Source organism: Cupressus sempervirens, chromosome 5 (genome assembly GCF_028749045.1).
Source record: "Cupressus sempervirens isolate cs-2001-9-10 chromosome 5, ASM2874904v1, whole genome shotgun sequence".
Classification (NCBI taxonomy): Eukaryota; Viridiplantae; Streptophyta; class Pinopsida; order Cupressales; family Cupressaceae; genus Cupressus; species Cupressus sempervirens.
The window spans coordinates 969227590-969245850 of record NC_143122.1 but is presented as its reverse complement, the minus strand read 5'-3'; the positions used below and the strand labels follow the sequence as shown (position 1 = coordinate 969245850).

General features: G+C 38.3%; 1 protein-coding gene across 1 annotated transcript in view; it reads right to left on the bottom strand.

The window, feature by feature from the left end:
- Positions 1-17351, bottom strand: part of LOC149559178 (WD repeat protein) — a 126603-nt gene extending 109252 nt beyond the window's left edge. Inside the window, exons 1-2 of the mRNA XM_089833092.1 lie at positions 16949-17351; positions 16598-16835 (exon numbers count right to left, since the gene is read on the bottom strand). Of these exons, the coding sequence (XP_089689218.1) occupies positions 16598-16835; positions 16949-17051 (341 nt within the window). The 5' untranslated portion in view covers positions 17052-17351. The remainder of the gene's footprint in view (positions 1-16597; positions 16836-16948) is intronic.
- Between the last annotated feature and the right edge of the window lie 910 nt (positions 17352-18261).

Sequence of the window (18261 nt, the reverse complement as noted above, 5' to 3'; positions counted from 1 at the left end):
GTTGGCCGAGGAGCTTGGCATATACTATGTTGCTCAGCACTCTTTGTGTTCGACATGTGTTGGTTGTTCGGCACCTGTCGAACTCGGCAATGCTTGTGGGAGCTCAACGATGCTTGCTGACGCTCGGCATTGTGGCTTGTGGGATGGAGTTCTTGTGGATTTAATTAATAATCTTGAAACATTTAATGCATGTGGCGTGAGATCATGACGTGGAGCGATCATAGGAGTTCGTGAGGACCTATTTGGGTCTTGGTTATTTGTCCTAGGTGTATTTAATGAGTGTTGTGAGCCTTCTATGGTATTTGGCATTTAATATGTGTTGTAGACCGACTTGTGGCTCAACATGTATTTAACGTAAAGGTTTTTTTATTTGTAATTTGTTGGGCCAACTTGTGGCTTAGTTGGGTATGACTAGAGGGTCTTGGGGAGTCTTGAATATATTCATTCAGCATGGAAAAGGAGTAGCTGCGAGGAGCAAGGTTTGAGTAGAGCTAGTGGCTAAGTGCGGGCTTGGGAAACAAGAAGGTTGTTTGGTGGCTTGCGAGCACAAGTTTGGATTCTTGTTGGAGTTTCTACCAGAGTGTGCATCTGGGCTAGCTGGTGGTTGGATCTTGTGAGATCTTGCAAAATTACTGTTGTAATTGCTTATGTATTCGGTCGTAACTCGGAAGGCCTTACAGTCGGGCATGTTGGATGAAAATCTTATGATTCTATTATGAGAATTGTCATTGTTGTGGATCTTAATCTTTGTGTTATTGTTATTCTTCCACTGGTGGTTATTTGCTATGGGCTAGGACATCTCCTTTGGGGATTCTCCTGCCTTGTACTGCATCAAGTGGTATCAGAGCCAAGTTTTCCTAAGCATGCAAACAAATTGCTGAAGTTGAGGCAGTTTGCACTAGGACATGGGGTGAAAATTATCAAAGCAAAGGTTTGATCTTGTGGATTTGTTGCAGAGGGTTTGCGAAGATCTTGGAAGATGCCTCCAAGAAGATTGGACCCTAGGGCGATTGATGATATCTGTGATGCTATGGAAATTAGGATTTCAAAGAAGGTTAGATCAGATTTCAGATCTAAGCTAGAGATGATGAAGAATGAGATCATGACAGCTATTGTTGGTGTACCTAGGAATGCGGATACTGAAGATGGTTATGAGGAAGCGCCTGAAATGCAGATACTAAAGATGGTTATGAGGAAGCACCTGAAGACTTTGAATTTGTTGGATCTAGTGGCAAAGACCAAATTGATCGCATAGAAAGACCTATGGAAGATAGAGTTGGTCGATCGGATAGATCTAGATCTCAATTGAAGTTGAAGCATAAAAATGGATGTTTCTAATTTCTCAAGTACTTTGAATCCCGAACACCTGATTGATTGGATTGGTTAATTGGAAGACTACTTTGAGTTAGAGGATATTGGTGATCCGCTCAGAGTGAGGTAGGCATAGACTAAATTAAAAGGACATGTTGCTTTATGGTGGAAAGAATTGCAAAGAGATAGGGAAGAGGAAGGTGAAATGAAAATCACTTGTTGGAGATTAATGGTGACAAAATTGAAGGCTAAGTTTATCCATGTTGATTATGAACTTGAATTGTTTAAGAGGTTGCAGAATCTAAAGCAGAAGGATTTGTCTATGAAAGATTATACTAAGGAGTTTTACAAGTTGATTATTCGGTCTGGACATAGAGAGTTATCTAAGGAAAAGGTGGCTCGATCCATTAATGGCTTGAGATTCAATATTCAGGATGAGATTGGTATGTTGAATATTACTTCTGTTGAGGATGCTTATCAGTATGCTCTAAGGGCAAAATATAAGTTGAAGTGAAGAAATCAAGGTAGTTCCCATGGGAAAGAGAAGCAAGATCACTCGGCAAAGGATAAACCGAGTGCAGCAGACGAACCAAAACCTGTTGAGCCAAGGAAAAGGACTAGGTAGAGGTGCATTTAAGGATACTTACTACAAATGTGGTGAGGAAGGACATCGAGCTTATGAATGTTCACAAAAGGTTGGTGATAGAAGAGTTGTTGTTGTGAATGAAGTTGAAGACTCGATTATTGAACCTGAGCAGGGAGAGAGCTTGTTGGCTCGGCAAGTACTGTTTGGTAAGGGGGCACTAGAACCTTGCCAAAGGAGTAATTTGTCCAGGACTCGTTGTAAGTTTGGTGGTAAAATCTACAATGTGATCATGGATAGTGGTAGTACGGATAACCTTGTTGCTGAGGAGATGGTTCAAAAACTTAGTTTAAAGAGAATGAGACATCCTTGTCCTTACAGGATTGGTTGGTTGCAAGATGAACATTCCTTGGAAGTGAAGGAGCAATGTCTTGTTGATTTCCAAATTGGGCAGTATAAGGATCAAATGTTGTGTGATGTTGTGGACATGAATAGTTGCCACATGATTGCATGGCTATGCATGATTGTCAAGAATGTGATAATTGTTGAGAAAGGTGGCAGGAAGCATTCCCTTATTCCTTTGCAGAATGAAGAACTTGGTAGAAGGAACCTGAGTATTGGCAACCGAGTTGAGTTGAACAATTCTGAGAGGGTTAGAGATCGGCATGGAAAGCAAACCTATGGCACACTGAGGATGGATGTGAAGAAGTAGAAGTGGAACAAAGGAAAGAGCGTACAAGTTGAAGACTTGGAGAATATGTATGTGAAGAATCAGTTTGGGATTTATCTGTTGAATTCCAAAAGATGTTCTTCCACCTACTAAGAACATATTTTCGCACTTGGGGTGTCTGATGTAGGGGCATCCTAGGTCAGTTAGCAATCCTACATGTTGGAGGGATTTTGGCTTTGGAGTTGAGGGGTCAATCACCAAAGGAGTGGTGCTCAGTCATTACTGGGTTAGTGTTGGCAGAGGAGCTCAGCATATACTATGTTGCTCGACACTCTCTGCAATTCTCAACATGTGTTGGTTGATCGGCACCCGTTGAACTCGGCAATGCTTATGGAAGCTCGACGAAGCTTGTTGATGCTCGGTAGTGTGGCTTGTAGGATGGAGTTCTTGCAGATTTAATCAATCATCTTGGAGCATTTAAAACGTGGCGTGAGATCATGACGTAGAGTGATTGTAGGAGTTCATGTGGACCTATTTGGGTCTTGGTTATTTGTCCTAAACATATTTAATGAGTGTTGTGAGCCTTCTAAGGCATTTGGCATTTAATATCTGTTATAGGCCGACTTGTGGCTCAACATGTATTTAGTGTAAAGGTTTTTTTATTTGTAATTTGTTGGGTCGACTTGTGGCTTAGTGGGTATAAGTAGAGGGTCTTGGGGAGTCTTGAATATATTCATCCAGCATGGAAAAGGAGTAGTTGAGAGGAGCGAGGTTTGAGTAGAGCTAGTGGCTAAGTGTGGGCTTGGGAAACAAGAAGGTGGCTTGGTGGCTTGCGAGCACAAGTTTTGATTCTTCTTGGAGTTTCTACTAGAGTGTGGTTTTGGGCTAGCTAGTGGTTGGATCTTGTGAGGTCTTGCAAAATTACTATTGTAATTGCTTATCGGGGAAAACGGGGTTCGAACCCGCGACTTGTATTTGGTCGTAACCCAGCACTTGGGCATGTTGGATGAAGATCTTATAATTCTATTATGAGAATTGGCATTGTTGTGGATCTTAATCTTTGTGTTATTGTTATTCTTCCACTGGTGGTTATTTGTTGGGGGCTAGGACATCTCCTTTGGGGACTCTCCTACCTTGTATTGCATCACGCATGCACAAGGAGCCTGTATGAGATGGGTTATATGGACGTACAACGCGTTTAGTTGTCGCGGCGTGAATGGATACCACAATAACAAATTGGTGCAAGGCATTGGTGAGGGAAATATATAAAATGGTGAAGGGCAGTTTTGGGAACTCTAGTAAGTGAACATTTAAGGTAGGCTATAAAAACTCCGAAGCAAGAAGACAATAGAAGGCAAAATGGCTACAGCGAGCAAGAGCAAGGGCAAGGTAGAAGAGGTTTTAGTAGCCAACATCACAGCTAAAGGAGTAGCAGGCACATAATGCAGAAACTGGTGGGAAGGCACAGAGGTGACCAACCCCCATTAAAGGTTGCACTGAGAAAGGATAAGGTAGACAAAATTATTTTCATGCCCATTTTTTATTTAAAAGAATTTGAAACCATGGTACAATAGAAAGACCCATTAATCCACCATACTGTATTTACAGCAGAATGTGGTGGTATCTTTTTCACCAAAAGATTTTGCAAAAGTACTAGGGGTACCCAATAGAGGGCATCAAGACATGAAACCCTCTTCGAAAATGACAACAACTGAAAAGAAACAGTCAATGGGACTCATATGTAGGTCAAACTTAACAGAGAAACAATTGGGCAGTATTTAGAGCAAGAGTAATAGCAAAGGCCTAAAGAAAACTTCCATTGCTATTGCAGAATGGAGATGCATTGTTGACCTAATAAAAAGCAAGCTCACAAGAAGAAGTTGGACCTCAAATATTGTTATCTCCATGCTTCCACAAGCAAATGAAATGAATTGTGGTAGAATTTATAACTGGGCACAACTTCTCTCAAATAGGATAAAAGAATTTTTACAGTTGAAGCATGAGACATTCTATATGTCACACCATGCAATAGCACTCTTCCTAGATGCACTGTGCACACAAATAGCACCTGAGTGTTGGGGCACATCCATTCCAGCCAACTGGATGGAAACCTACAAACCAACTAGGTTTTACTAGTTGCATCTAGATACCATGGCAGCAAGAAATAAGGATTTGTGCAAGAAAATACCAAGGCAAGACATGTTTGTAACCACAATACGAACGAAGAGAAAGCAAGTATGGAAAAAGAGGAGACCGTTGGGGAGGATGCATTCTTTAGTTCAGAAGAGTCCAATTCAGATGGTAAGGGAGAATTTTGTACTACATCCACCTGCACAGGAAGGAACATGAGGGAAGAGACATTAGAAGACGTAGATGTACAGGTGATGGAAGGGCATCTTCCAAGAACAAAACCAGCAACCCACACTAAGCATACGGGTGTTGAGCATATGAGCATAGGTACGGCTCTTGACCATATGGACATCAGTCGTATGGACAATAGGAGTGGCACCAAAACAAGCATAACAACTAAAAACCAATTTGCACAGATAATAGAACTAGTACAGCTGGCAGGATAGGTGAGGCATTCACAATAGGTGAGAAAAGGGTTGGAAACGAGTCATCCTTCCTAGAATGGGGAGCAAACAAGATAGAGTTCACACCATCCCAACTCTTAGTTATAGCTCATTTGGTTCCTACATAACGAATTCCACATGCCAAGGTGGTACACATTTGAACTACGAAGAGAGTGGCCCACACTATACGCATCACTATTTCCCCGATGATGAAAACAACACAATTCATTGCACTTTTAGTCACACCCATGGGAATACCCCCAACTCAAGCCACTCCAAGCTTTTTCACTCTTGCACAATCAGTTCCCTCAAGATCATAACCCCATAGATCATAGCTACTACAGACGCTAAGGAGCCATACACTGGGATAGATGCAAAGAAGCGAGTACACAAATTACTTGCCAAATTCCAGATGGGAGTAGAGGATATACCGCCACCCTCCCCAACCTTGATGGGAGAACAATGGGACATGGATCTTCAGGTGGAACCTGTAGGCATGGAAAGTGATGGTCAGCGCACAAGAGGATGTGGAGTTGTCATAGGTACAAAGGGCCTAACATCCTTAGGAAAGTGCATGCTAAGATTTCTAGCCAAACAGGAAACCATGACCTGTGCTACACATGAAATGTTGAGACGGGCACAAGAAGTAAATATGAAAGTGATAGTATCAACAGCAGAGTCCCTCTTACACTTCATTAAGGAAGGTTGTTAGGAAGAATTTAGGACTTTCACAAAGCACATGTAGCCTAGCGAGCACATGGAAGGACAAATATAGAAATCAAGAGCTTCACAGGTCATACAGATAGCTAGTGGACAGACAACCATGATGCCTATCATCTCATATATGGAGGAAACTTTTAGGTCCACTTTTGTAGAATTTCAAAGGACAACATGGGAAGTGTCTTAAATTCAAGGATAACAAATTATCTTGGAGATAAAAGTGGAGAAGTTGGAAGCAAAATTAGAGAAGGAGAAAGCCATGCATGCAAAAAAGTTGGCCTCAGTAGAAAGGAACAAAATGGATGCACTGAGACTTTTGCAAAGTGCACGAACCAAACAGCTAACAGCAAAAAGGGCCCTGAAGCTCTTCAACAGTAACTCACACGAGTGACCACATCCACCACTACAGTGACGTCTTCCCACCCATGCCAATTATACACTAGTTTGTTTTACTCTTGGTCCTCTGGAAGACGGCTACTTTTTTTTTTGGAAGGCGGGGTGAGATAATGTAGGCTGGTACTAAAGTAATTATGGAACAAAGTAGATTTGTCATGAACACATATGTATCGAAAAGTCATGACGATTGGTTTCCTTAACCAACTAGAGTGATATATGTAGGGATTATTGGGAACTCAAAGGCATGATAATATTGGTAATGTTATCCCATGGTACATTCATTACAATAATATTCTGCCAATAGTGCTATTTATGTTATTCCATTGGTAATTTATGTGTTAACCGTACTTCCAGTTTGGCATATGAGCACCTCCATGTCTGACAAGTAAACAGTTCCATATCTAGCAATTAAGACTTCCACATTTGGCATATAACAAATGATTTTTAGGGTGTATTCCACCTTGCACCAAGATAAGCTCCACCACTGCAATAAGACAATTGAGAGTTGTAATTTGTAACCATTGTAACATATATTTGAGCACAACCTTGGGTTCAAAACCCTCTGTTGTTATAAAGCAGCTCAATGGAGTAAAAATTAGGCTCCACAGGAACCCATCCCGAATAAAATTCCACCTACACCCATCCCAATGACAATACAAGGATGTGAAGACGGGAATTTCCCATCCTTTAAAACATTTGTTTTGCTGAAAAGGGGATCGTCGCCGAAACAAAACTTTCATGTTGAAAGAGGACTCGAGGACAGCAATCTGTCTCCAGGATGGCCTAGTCATTCCTTGACCATCCCCAAGAAGGATTTCCATCCCTGATGACCCAAATAAAAAACACAACCGCCAAACATTAAAAGAAAGTGTTTTTTTTTTACCTTGGGAAGCTAAAAATACCAAAAAGGGTAAGTTATAGTAGGACAAAAGGAAAATATATGATGCTTCAGCAAAAACTAGGCCATGTGTCTATTGAACAAGCAATTCCTTGGGATCAATCAGGCTGCCACCCTAGCCCCCTCCTGGGCCTCAAATAGATGAGCCATGGATCTTGAACTAACAAGGACGCTAGGCAGGCACTCAAACCGATTCTTTTGCTTAGGCAATATTATTGGTTAACTAATAGCTCTGCTATTGGAAATGGTCCAAATGAATCTGAGTCTTCAAGGTGTCAAGTAAAGAATTGACATTATCAATTACTTTTGGAAGCCGCCATAGAATAATAGGGGTGCTCCGACTACTAGAATTTGTTAGAAAATAAAACTTAGCATGTTTTTTTGTTTTTTATCCATGCTTTATTGGATAAAGCTTCTTTTCTTAGCATGTAAGCTAAGGAATACTTCTGACTTTTTCAGTTTTATTCTCGTGTTTTCCTCTGCTTTATGCTTTGAGGAAGCCTATATTATTATAATTACTTCAATGTAATTAATAAGAACTTACATTTTTCATCTTCTATTCTAAATTTTTTCTTTCTACAGCTGCATATTTTGTTCTATCATTCTAGCTAGATTATTTGTTGGTTAAACTAAAATTTTACATGGTATCAGAGCTCATGGCCACTAGAAAGAAGAATGATTTTTTTTGCTGCAGGTATTGAAGAAACTTAGAGCTTTTGAAGAATGGATTTTTCCGCCTTTGCTTGCTTGAAGCTATATTTCTATTTTAAATGGAAGTCAAAAATTCTACTTCAGCTCAAAAGTAGAGACTTGCATGGAAAAGTAATGGCAATAGAGGTTGAGCTAAATTCCGTTGGTCCATCACAGACAGGCCAAGATCGTGCTCTTTTTGCATGGGTCTTGCCTTCATCTTTTTCTTCAATGGACCTGTCATGCCTTTCATTTCAAGATTTTGGAGGGTTTTCTATTGTTCATGTTGATGTTTCCTTGGTTCCACAGTTGATAAATTTTGTGAACAATTCGCACCTGTATTTTCAACTAGCAATTTAGTTTTGCATGGTTGAGTAGTGTCATCCGGGTCACTCGTACAGATTTATGTGTCTTCTGCATCCTTAACTAATAGATGTTTTGCATTTGTTTTCCATCTATTTATTAGTTGGGGGCTTCTGTGCAGATTATTGTCTTTTGTATCTTCAATTGACAGATGTTTTGCCTAGTTTGCCATCTGCTCATTGTTCGAGTAGTATCGTTGGGAGCACTCATGCAGATTGATCCTGATTTTCATCGTGGTTGCAAGGGAGGCTTATTCAGCACTATGGCAGTTATTATTCAACAGTCATCCACACCTTTCTTGTGTCTCAAAAGATGTTTTTCTAATGCATATTTTGAGGGGGGCTTTTGTTCTTACTGGGTTTTCCCTCTTTCCTCTTTCCTATTTTTAGGCTTTTGTATCCTTAGTTAGACTTAGGGGGGGTGTTAGAAAATAAAACTTAGCATGTTTTTTGTTTTTATCCATGTTTTATTGGATAAAGCTTCTTTTCTTAGCATATAAGCCAACCAAGGAATACTTATGGTTTTTTTAGTTTTATTCTTGTTTTTCCTCTGCTTTATTCTTTGAGGAAGCCTATAACATTGTAATTACCATAGTTTAAAATCTCGTCGTTTTATCGCTAATAAGTCAACTTCTCGTGAGAAGTTCCAGGTGGCAATAGAACTTGAGGTTTTATCGCCAATTTTGGGGCCAAGATTTTGCACTTATCGCCATGGTAAGTTAGTGAGAAGTCGGCGATATATCACCAATTTCTCATGATAACTTGCAGTCTTCTCACGAGTTGCGTTCAATAAATACCTGCTCCAAAAAAATGACATTTCATTGTTTTGTTTGTTGTGTTCAGCACCTTGGGTGGAGAAGGGTTTTGGAGCAGCAACTAAGTGTTTGGCATTGATTTGTAGTGATTTCTAGTGGATTAGGAGCCGATTCGAAGTGGATTTGAGGGTCTTTCCAAGCAAATCCAAATCCACAAGTAAGTTTCTCAATTTTTTGTTCTTTTGAGTTAAACTTATTTTTGTCTTCCCATACTTGCATATCTTGCATCTAACTTAATTAAGACTCTAGGAATACCATTTGTAATTCTCTCTAATACGTTTTAGAGTGTAATGACAAAGACCTAACACCATCTTTTTGCAATTTTTCCAAAAAACAATCAAGTTTTTCTCAATAATTTCAAAACCTAAACGCTATTACATTTTTTGTTTTAATCTCCAATTTTCTAGCAAATATAGCTTCCTCTACATCTGGGTCAGCTGCAGCATCTCCCAATGGTCCCGTAGCATGTCCATATGGATTCATACGCATGCGCCCTAAAAGGCCCAAACTTTGCATGGAAATATGCCTTTGAAGGAACAGAGTATAATAGTGTCATATGCATGAAATGTGAAAAACAAATCTGTGGAGGCATATCTCGTTTGAAGTACCACCTTGCTGGTATAGAAAAGCGTGACACAAGGATTTGTATGCAACTAAAAAGGAAATAAAAAGGGAGATGATTGCTTTGCTTAGTGCCCAAAAAGAGAAGAAGTTGAAAAGGGAAAGGGCAAAATTGGCCATGAGGGCAGCCATTTACGAATTGCAAGGTATGTTTCCTTTTAAGAATCATTTATTATTTTCTAATCACAACTAATGATTGTGCTAAAACAATTATCATGATTCATAACGAAATGATGTGGGTTGTGTCATTTGACTAGGTATCCTAGTCACTCTTAATGAAGAAGAAGAAGCAGTTGAGAGGATAGTGGGCTCTTTTCGTGGCCCACGGATCCACACATAGAACACACCTACCCATGGCAAGTCCTCGAGCTCAACTTCCACATCTGCTGGTTCAAGTAGACCACAAAACTCTTCTATTGATGGTTATTTTGTGCATAAAAACACACTTGGAGCACAACCATCATTGGAGGGTTCTAGATGGAACCGTGATGTGCATGAGCAACTTGACATTCAATGTGCTGATTTTTAGTTTTTTAACAAGCTCTCCTTCAATGTTGCAACAAGTCCATATTTTCTGAATTTTGTGATTGGTTGTACGGTAGCAGGAAAGGGCTAGAAGCCACCTACTCCTACAGCCTTGAGTGGGAGGTACTTCACTTGTTTCAAACTTTAATACTTTTACAGTTTTACAACGTACTTGTTTTTGTTGAAAGTAATTTTTCTGAATCAAAGTTGTGTACTTAAAGTTAATCTCATTTTTTATTTTGTGCTTGTAGATTGTTGAAAGATGTTTCTAGGGGCAAAGATGTGATTGAAGAGCAAAAGCTACAATGGAAACGGTATGGCTGCACCATACTTTCAAATGGATGGACGGATGGAAGAAACTGTACCATCATCAACTTTTTAGTTTCTTGCAAGGATCAAGTAGTCTTTCTTAAATCCTTGGATGCCTCGGACAAGATAAAGACGGCTGAGACTTTGGCTCAAATGCTAGAGAATGTTGTGATGGAGGTTGGCGTTGAAAATGTGGTGCAAATCATAACCGACAATGATCTTACAAGAAAAGCATAACAAACTCTTTTGGTCTCCTTGTGCAACGCATGTATTGACCTTCTTTCGGAGGATATAGGGAAATTGGATTGGGTGAAACCGGTTGTAGAGGAAGCAAGGACGATAACAAAATATATCTACAATCACCATTGGGTCCTTTGCTTGACAAGAGACTACACCAAAGCCAAGGAGTTGGTTAGACCCGCGGTCACAAGATTTGCAATGATTTTTTTAACGTTGCAAAGTGTTTTTCATCGTATGAATCCTTTGAGGCAGATATTTGTGTGTCCAAAATGGTTACAGTCAAGTTATTCAAAGAAGGTCAATGGGCAGAGTGTTGCATGCATTGTGTTTGACATCCAATTTTTTAATCGAGCTACAGAAATTGTGGATGTAACTTGAAAACTTAAAAATTTGAATTTTTTTTGGTACTTATTAATAAAGTCTTTCATTATTAATTTATAACCCTACTCTCTGATTAATAATTGTTTTCTACTTTTCAATTGTATGTGGTGAAGCCCTTGGTTAGAGTTCTTCGCTTGGTAGATGGGGAACAAACCCCAATGGGATCCCTTTATGAGGCCATGGATAAGGCGAAAGAGACAATAAGAAATAAGTCCATTGGAGAGAGCCTAAAATTTCAGCCCTTATGGGATATTATTGATAGGAGATGGAGCAAGCAGCTCCACCAACCCATTCATGCAACGGGGTATTTCTTCAACCCTTGTTACCACTTCTCTCCATCATATGCGGATCCCAATGGAAAGGTCATGGAGGGTTTTAGTGAATGCATGCAGAGGATGGTACCTGACATTGCAGTTAGAGACCTCATTGTGGCTAAGATGGAAGTGTATCAAAATGCAACGGGCAAACTATTCTCATCAGCCTTAGCAAAGAGAGGCAGACACACTTAGACCCCAGGTACAATATTTGGAATTTGGAATCTCTCACATGCATGATAAGTAGATAAATAAGCTACAAAAACTTGTCCTCATCTTGCTTTCTAACTCTTTAATATTTATCTTGCAAATGTTTGGTGGCGAAATTGGGGTGGTAATGTCCCAAATCTGCAAAAGCTTGCTCTTCGCATCTTATGTCAGCCTTGTAGCTCATCTACTTGTGAGCGTAATTGGAGCTTGTTCGAATCTATTCATGCAAAGAAGAGAAACAAGTTGGCACAAAAACACCTAAATGACCTTGTCTTTGTGCATTATAACCTCAAGTTGCACATAAGAAAGGTAATGGCAGCAAAAAATGAGCCACTTGATCTGGATGACATAGATCCTCTTGGCGATTGGACAGCACAGGAGCAGCCTTCACTATTCACTGAGGATGAAATATATGAGTTGAAGAGGGAAGCTAAAGAGGAGGGTGGTTTTGCAATGGCACTAGACGACATTCAGGAGGAGGGCAATGAGAGTGAGGACAGTAACAGTGATAGTGAGAATGAGGATGAGGATGATGAGGATTCATTGCCAGGGCCAACACTAGCACCACCACAGACGAATGCTATGGCTAGAGCTGCTAGACTCCCTCCCTCTCCCATAGTTTTTACTAAAACTACTAGGATGGGGAAGAGGAAGATGTAGACTAGTTTCATATTGAACTTGACATTTGTATGGCTTATATTTTGACAAAGACAATTTTGTATTTACTATTTGTAGCTTGTTTCAGAGTTCAAAGTCTGTGACTACATCAGCATTCCACATGAGAATGCGATTTTGTTACTTATTGCATTTATATATATATCTAAATCAGCGTGTTTGGTTTGTTTACTCATTTACTGACTCAATACATGCATCTACTTATTGAATTTTGTGAAAAAAATGTGTTTTTAATTAAATGAAAGTCATTTTTTAAATTCCCGATATTTTCCCGAGAAGTTGACAATTTCTCTCCAATATTTGCCGAGAAATTTTTTTGTAGCCTCGCAGAGAAGTGGCAGGGAACAAGAAGTTGAATTATGGTAATTACTTCAATGTAATTAATGAGAACTTGCATTTTTCATCTTCTATTCTGAATTTTTCTTTCTACCGCTGAATATTTTGTTCTATCATTCTAGCTAGATTATTTGTTGGTTAAGCTAAAATTTTACAGAATTGTTGCTCGTGCCTCTCTTCGTTGCCTATGCTTCTAGCGCTTCTCCAACTAGAATTGGTTATGAAATTAGTGCTTAAACTAGTTCTGGTTCTGAATCTAGATATAGGTAAACAAGGTCAATTATTTCTAGATTTGTCTGCCACCGAATGAGCGTTGAATTGGGGACTAAAGAATCTATCACTTGGTCCCTACTATTTAAAAAAGGGGTCACTTTACCATACTTGCCAAGAAGAAGAATATAGAGCAGCAGCAACTAGGGAAGAAGTTTTTCATTTTAGAGTTGCAAGAGGAGGTTTTGCAATCAAATCTTCTTCATTCCAGATATTTTATTTATTTTCGTTTATTCTGACTTTGTGACCATTTTTTCCATTTTTCATTTGTTTTGTACCCCATAGGGAGGGCATTTTGAATGAAATACTTCTTTTTAAAACTTGCAGCACTATATTATATTGCATAATCATGAGCAGTAGAATGAGCGAAGTAGTGATAGTCATAGCACGGATGTTGCAATGCAAGAAACTCAAATGTCACAAAGAAAAATACCTAGCGCAGGAGTAGTTGTAGGGGGTTTTCAACTAATTTGGATGTTCATGTAGCAACCACCAAAACCTCTAACCCATTTGAGTGCCCTTCCCAAGCTCTAAAAAAGTTTGTAAAAAGCCCATTCAACCCCAAGAAACCTCTCCTACAATTTGCCACAAAAGTAGACAAGGATAAGAAAAAAAAATTGGGGGTAGTAGGAAATGGAAGTGCCAATTGTGTCATAAACCTTATTTTAAGAGTTTTACTAAAGTCTATTGCCATCTTATGTGGATAGACTCCAATAAAACTCTTAAAATAAGGTTCCAATCAAATTTTTTGGTTGGTCCCCATAAGATGGCAATAGACTCTAGTAAAACTCCCAATTAGAGTCTACAGCTATCTCAAAGACATCCAAATTACAATCAGCTTCCATTGGATTTAGATTTTGCAAACATTGTTATTTCAGTTTTGGCAAGTAAAATTCTAGAAATTTATGGGAGTTCTTTATCTATCTGAATAGGGCCAATTTTTTGTGAATTGTATCTTCCCTAGAGTTTGTTTGGTAAAATAATAAACAGCTGAAGATTATCTTGTCAGTCCATCTGATTTGCTAGATTGGCATTGGTGGCTTAATTTGAATTTGCAATTCTATCTCAGCCAAAGATTCGTTCTACATGTTTGCAAGATAAATTTAGAGTGCAATAAGAAATTCAGTATTTCATTGTTATGTGGCATGAAGGATAGTTTGCAATTCAATCATTAAGACTAAAATTGCCAGACTTTAATTATTTGAGTGCTTGTCAAGTGTTCGATCAAATGACAAATCTCTGATTGGTAAAGGGTATTAGTGTTTATCTAAGCTATAACCAGATAGGGGTTATTACAGATTTTTGAGAGATGCTATAGAAGAAATTGGACCCGCTAATGTTGTGCAAGTAGTCACTAATTCAGCTCAGGTGTGTAAGTTAGTTGGGTTGATGGTGGAGGGTAATTATAAGCACATCTTTTTGACCCCATGTTGTGTACATGCATTGAACAACAGCTTGAAGGACATTGGAAAATTTGATTGGATAAACACAATGGTGTCTAAGGCTAGAGATGTGCAAGTATTTATTTGCAACTATCATACATCTCCTGAATTGTTCAAGACATTTTCCATGAAGGAATTCCTCAAACTCGCAGAGACTAGATATGCTAGCTACTTTATTTTGTTGGAGAGGATGCTTGAGGTTTAGGAGACCCTACAATCCATGATGATCAATGCAAAGTGGAGTAAATGGCATTAGTCCAGCACACCAAAGGGAAGAAATGTGAAGCAAAGACTCCTTGATGATGACTAGTGGTCCACAATGAGGTAAACTTATTGTTATTGCTGATTAAAAAAAATTATTTCTGATTTTGGCATTTGTTGATTTTATTATTTAAGAATTAAGAATTTTAAACTTTTAAATGTTCTAACTTGTAACTTGCTTGCACCTGCAGATACATTTGCTCCTTCACGAGTCTATTGTGTGGGTCATTAGATATGTTGATACCGACTATCTTAACCTAGAAGAGATTTATGAGACCTTTGATAGTATGCTTGGGTAAATTAAATAGACTATTCATAGCAAAGATCCTATTCTGGCATTTTATGAGGAGCATCTTAGGCCCACTGTGACACAATGTTGGAACTTTATGAACACCCAGCTTCACATGGCAGGCTATGCTCTCAATCCAAAAATGAGCTGCACCGAGATCTAGGAGAGTGGCTCCATCTGGTGATGAGGAGGTGAGTCTCAAATCTGAAATCTCAAGTTTTTAATTCGAAGTTCAAATAACAAAGTAAATCTTTTATGATTATCTCTTTAATTTGATTTAACATTATTCAATATGTTATTCTTTTTATGTCAAATCAGGTGAAGGAGGGCTTCTTTTAAGGCCCTCACTAAAAAGTACAATCGAGATGATGATATTAAACTTCGGGGTCAGTAGCTTGAATTCACCAATCTTCGTGGTCCAACCGTTGGGTGGACCAAAGACGAGGATGAATAGAGCTACATTAGCTCAAATTGACCCTATTGGATGGTGGATGTGGCATCGTAGGGACGTACCTGAGTTGTGAATACTTGTTGTTTGTCTTCTTTCACAGGTTGCTAGCTCCTCTATTGCAAAGAGGAATTGGTCCACATATATCTTCATCCAATCAGTCAAGGGAAACAATCTTACCTCTGGACGATCGGAGAAGTTTGTGGTTATTCGTAATGCATTGCAGCTACAGGATTGGAAAAGTATTGAGTATTGCCAAACTCCAACCTTTCATTGGGATGTTAGTCCCGTGGATGCCATGCAAGTACAGGAGGATGAAACACCTCCGCGAGTGCTTGGGGTTCCATTGGATGAGGAAGACTCTCATCCTAAAATTGACTAAGAGGCTGACTTTGATGATGATTTGGATTTAGCTTTCTGGACCTACAATATATTGTTTATGAATGGCCATATATTTGCAGATACATTATTGATTTTGATTATTATGGACAGCTGATTATGGAGTTGGACTTCTATGGTATTGTTTATTGTTTAGTATTTTAGTTATAGATTTATAATAGTATGTCTACAGTTTAGATTTCAATATTTTATATCATTTCAAGCACAAAACTTGGAGTCTTTGAACATTTTTACTATATGTACTCCATATATTTACAATGAAAGTATTTGAATTTTGTTAAGAATTGAACTATATATATATATAATTGAGAAATTATTCACCATACACATTTTAGAAATGCAACACATAACAAACTAACAAAATTCAAATACTTTCATTGTAAAAATAGTCCCCTAAACATCCTAAAACATCCCTGGCATCCCTGGTCCCGTCCCTGAAACTCCGTAGAACATAGAAAATTATGATATACGCAACCCAAGTTCAAATCCTTCCACCAAGATAGAGGGTCTAAATAGAGTAACTACATTTGAGCACGACCCCAAGCTCAAAAATCCCAACCGGCAATAATGCAGATCACTGTTATGACAATTACAGGTTAAAGATTTAAGAGTAGATATTAACGCTTAAAGATAACTATGTTGTGGGACGCAAGCTCTGAAGCATGCACTGCACTACATTAAACAACAATAGCATTACATATTTGACTAATAAAATGAACGAATGGATAAATAAATTAAAACCAAACGGTTAAATTTTTAGCTTCAGATATCCCATTCTTCACCACGCCAAAACCAATGAAATATTTTCCCCTTTCAATATTTAAAACCCTATACAAGAATATACGTATCGAAAGCTTACCATAGATATACGGCGGGATTGTAATTTTTATCCAAAGGAACAAGATTTTGGCGAGAATCCAACACAGTCAAAATGTCAAGCTCCTCCAAATAAAATTTTCTGCCACCTCGAAGTATTCTATATGGCTTTTCTGCCTTATCAAAAGCTCTGTCGTCGTACAACGCGTGAGCCTCAATTCTTCTACAACGCAGAGGAGTAGCAAGCTTTTTCACTCCACTATAAAGTACGAGTTTTTCTTCTACAGATATAAATTATTCCCAGGTTAGTGTTTAAAAAATTATTGTAATTACCAATATCCATTACATTCTTCGGCGGTTTGAGATGAAAGTGGTCTTTCGGAAAGATAGTTACCAGTGATTTTCAGGCACTGAATTGTATTGATGTTTTGAGATTTTACATTTTGCTGATTACAAAAATAGTTGAATGCGTTGGAAGTATAAAGATTCATCGCCATTGCTGAAGACGTGTATTATGCTGGAGATAAACCAGGTTAAAGCTACAGAAGGCAAATATCGCCCGTTTATTTGAAAGAACAACCAACAGATTGGCGTTTATTTAAAAGTAATAATTAAAACAAGAGATCGTCCCTTCTGTTTTGGGAAAAAAACCCCCCTCGTTTGGAAAACAATTAGGGCCGTTTGGTTGCAGGCATAGGAATTGGAAATTAGAAAAGAGAATTTGAATGGGAATGGCAATGGGGAATGAGAATAGGAAATGGGGAATATAATTTCATTCATCTCTTGTTTGGTTGCACAAATTTGAATTGAAGATCGAAAGTTCGAACCTATCAAATTTTATGAATGAAAAAGAAAAAACATAATTTATAGAGGGTTTCATCTTCTCACACGCTTATTTTTAACAAATTCATGGCCTTTACAAAAAGAATCTAAAGCAAAAAATAGTAAAGTGAGTGAATCCAAATTCCCACATCGAGTGATCGAATCGTGCTGCAATTCGTTGGCCATTATGCCTTCCGTAAGTAGAATCCGAAGAATATATATATTTTTTCAGTATCATCAGTTTGAAAATGGCCATGATTTTTCATTTTGGGGAGCTCCAACAGGAAGTTATAATGAAGCGGATCTGAAAACATTTTAAAATAAGAAGAATTCAAAATGAGAATGGGAATAGCAATTCCAATGATAAGTATTTTGGAGAATGGACAAATGCTCATTTTGGAGCAAAATCGGAATACGTATTTTGATTCCCAATTCTGATTTGGCGCACCAAACAGAAAATTAAAAATGAATCTAATTCTCTATTCCTATTCTGATTGTATTTCAACAACCAAATGAGCCCTTAAAGCAAGAGATTGTCCCCTTGAATTGATTTCATAAAAGTGCTAAGATTGTATTTGGGATAGGCTAATCTCAGACTAATCTCCATCCAAAATGTACTAAAGACAAAACAAAGTCAAACTTTAAAAATGCATGAAATTTTTGATCTTTTAAAAATTGGTCAACTAAACATTTGGATGGAGGATAGTCGTGACCTTGGAGGATTATTTTTATTAGGTAATGGGTTAAAATGTATGCACCCAAAATGGTCGCCTAGACTATGGGCCCCCATTATTCAATTTATCAATTTATCAATTTTCTCAATCGATAGTTTGCAATATTTTATTAAATCAATTTAAGTTAATTTCCTTGATCAAATTCGATTAT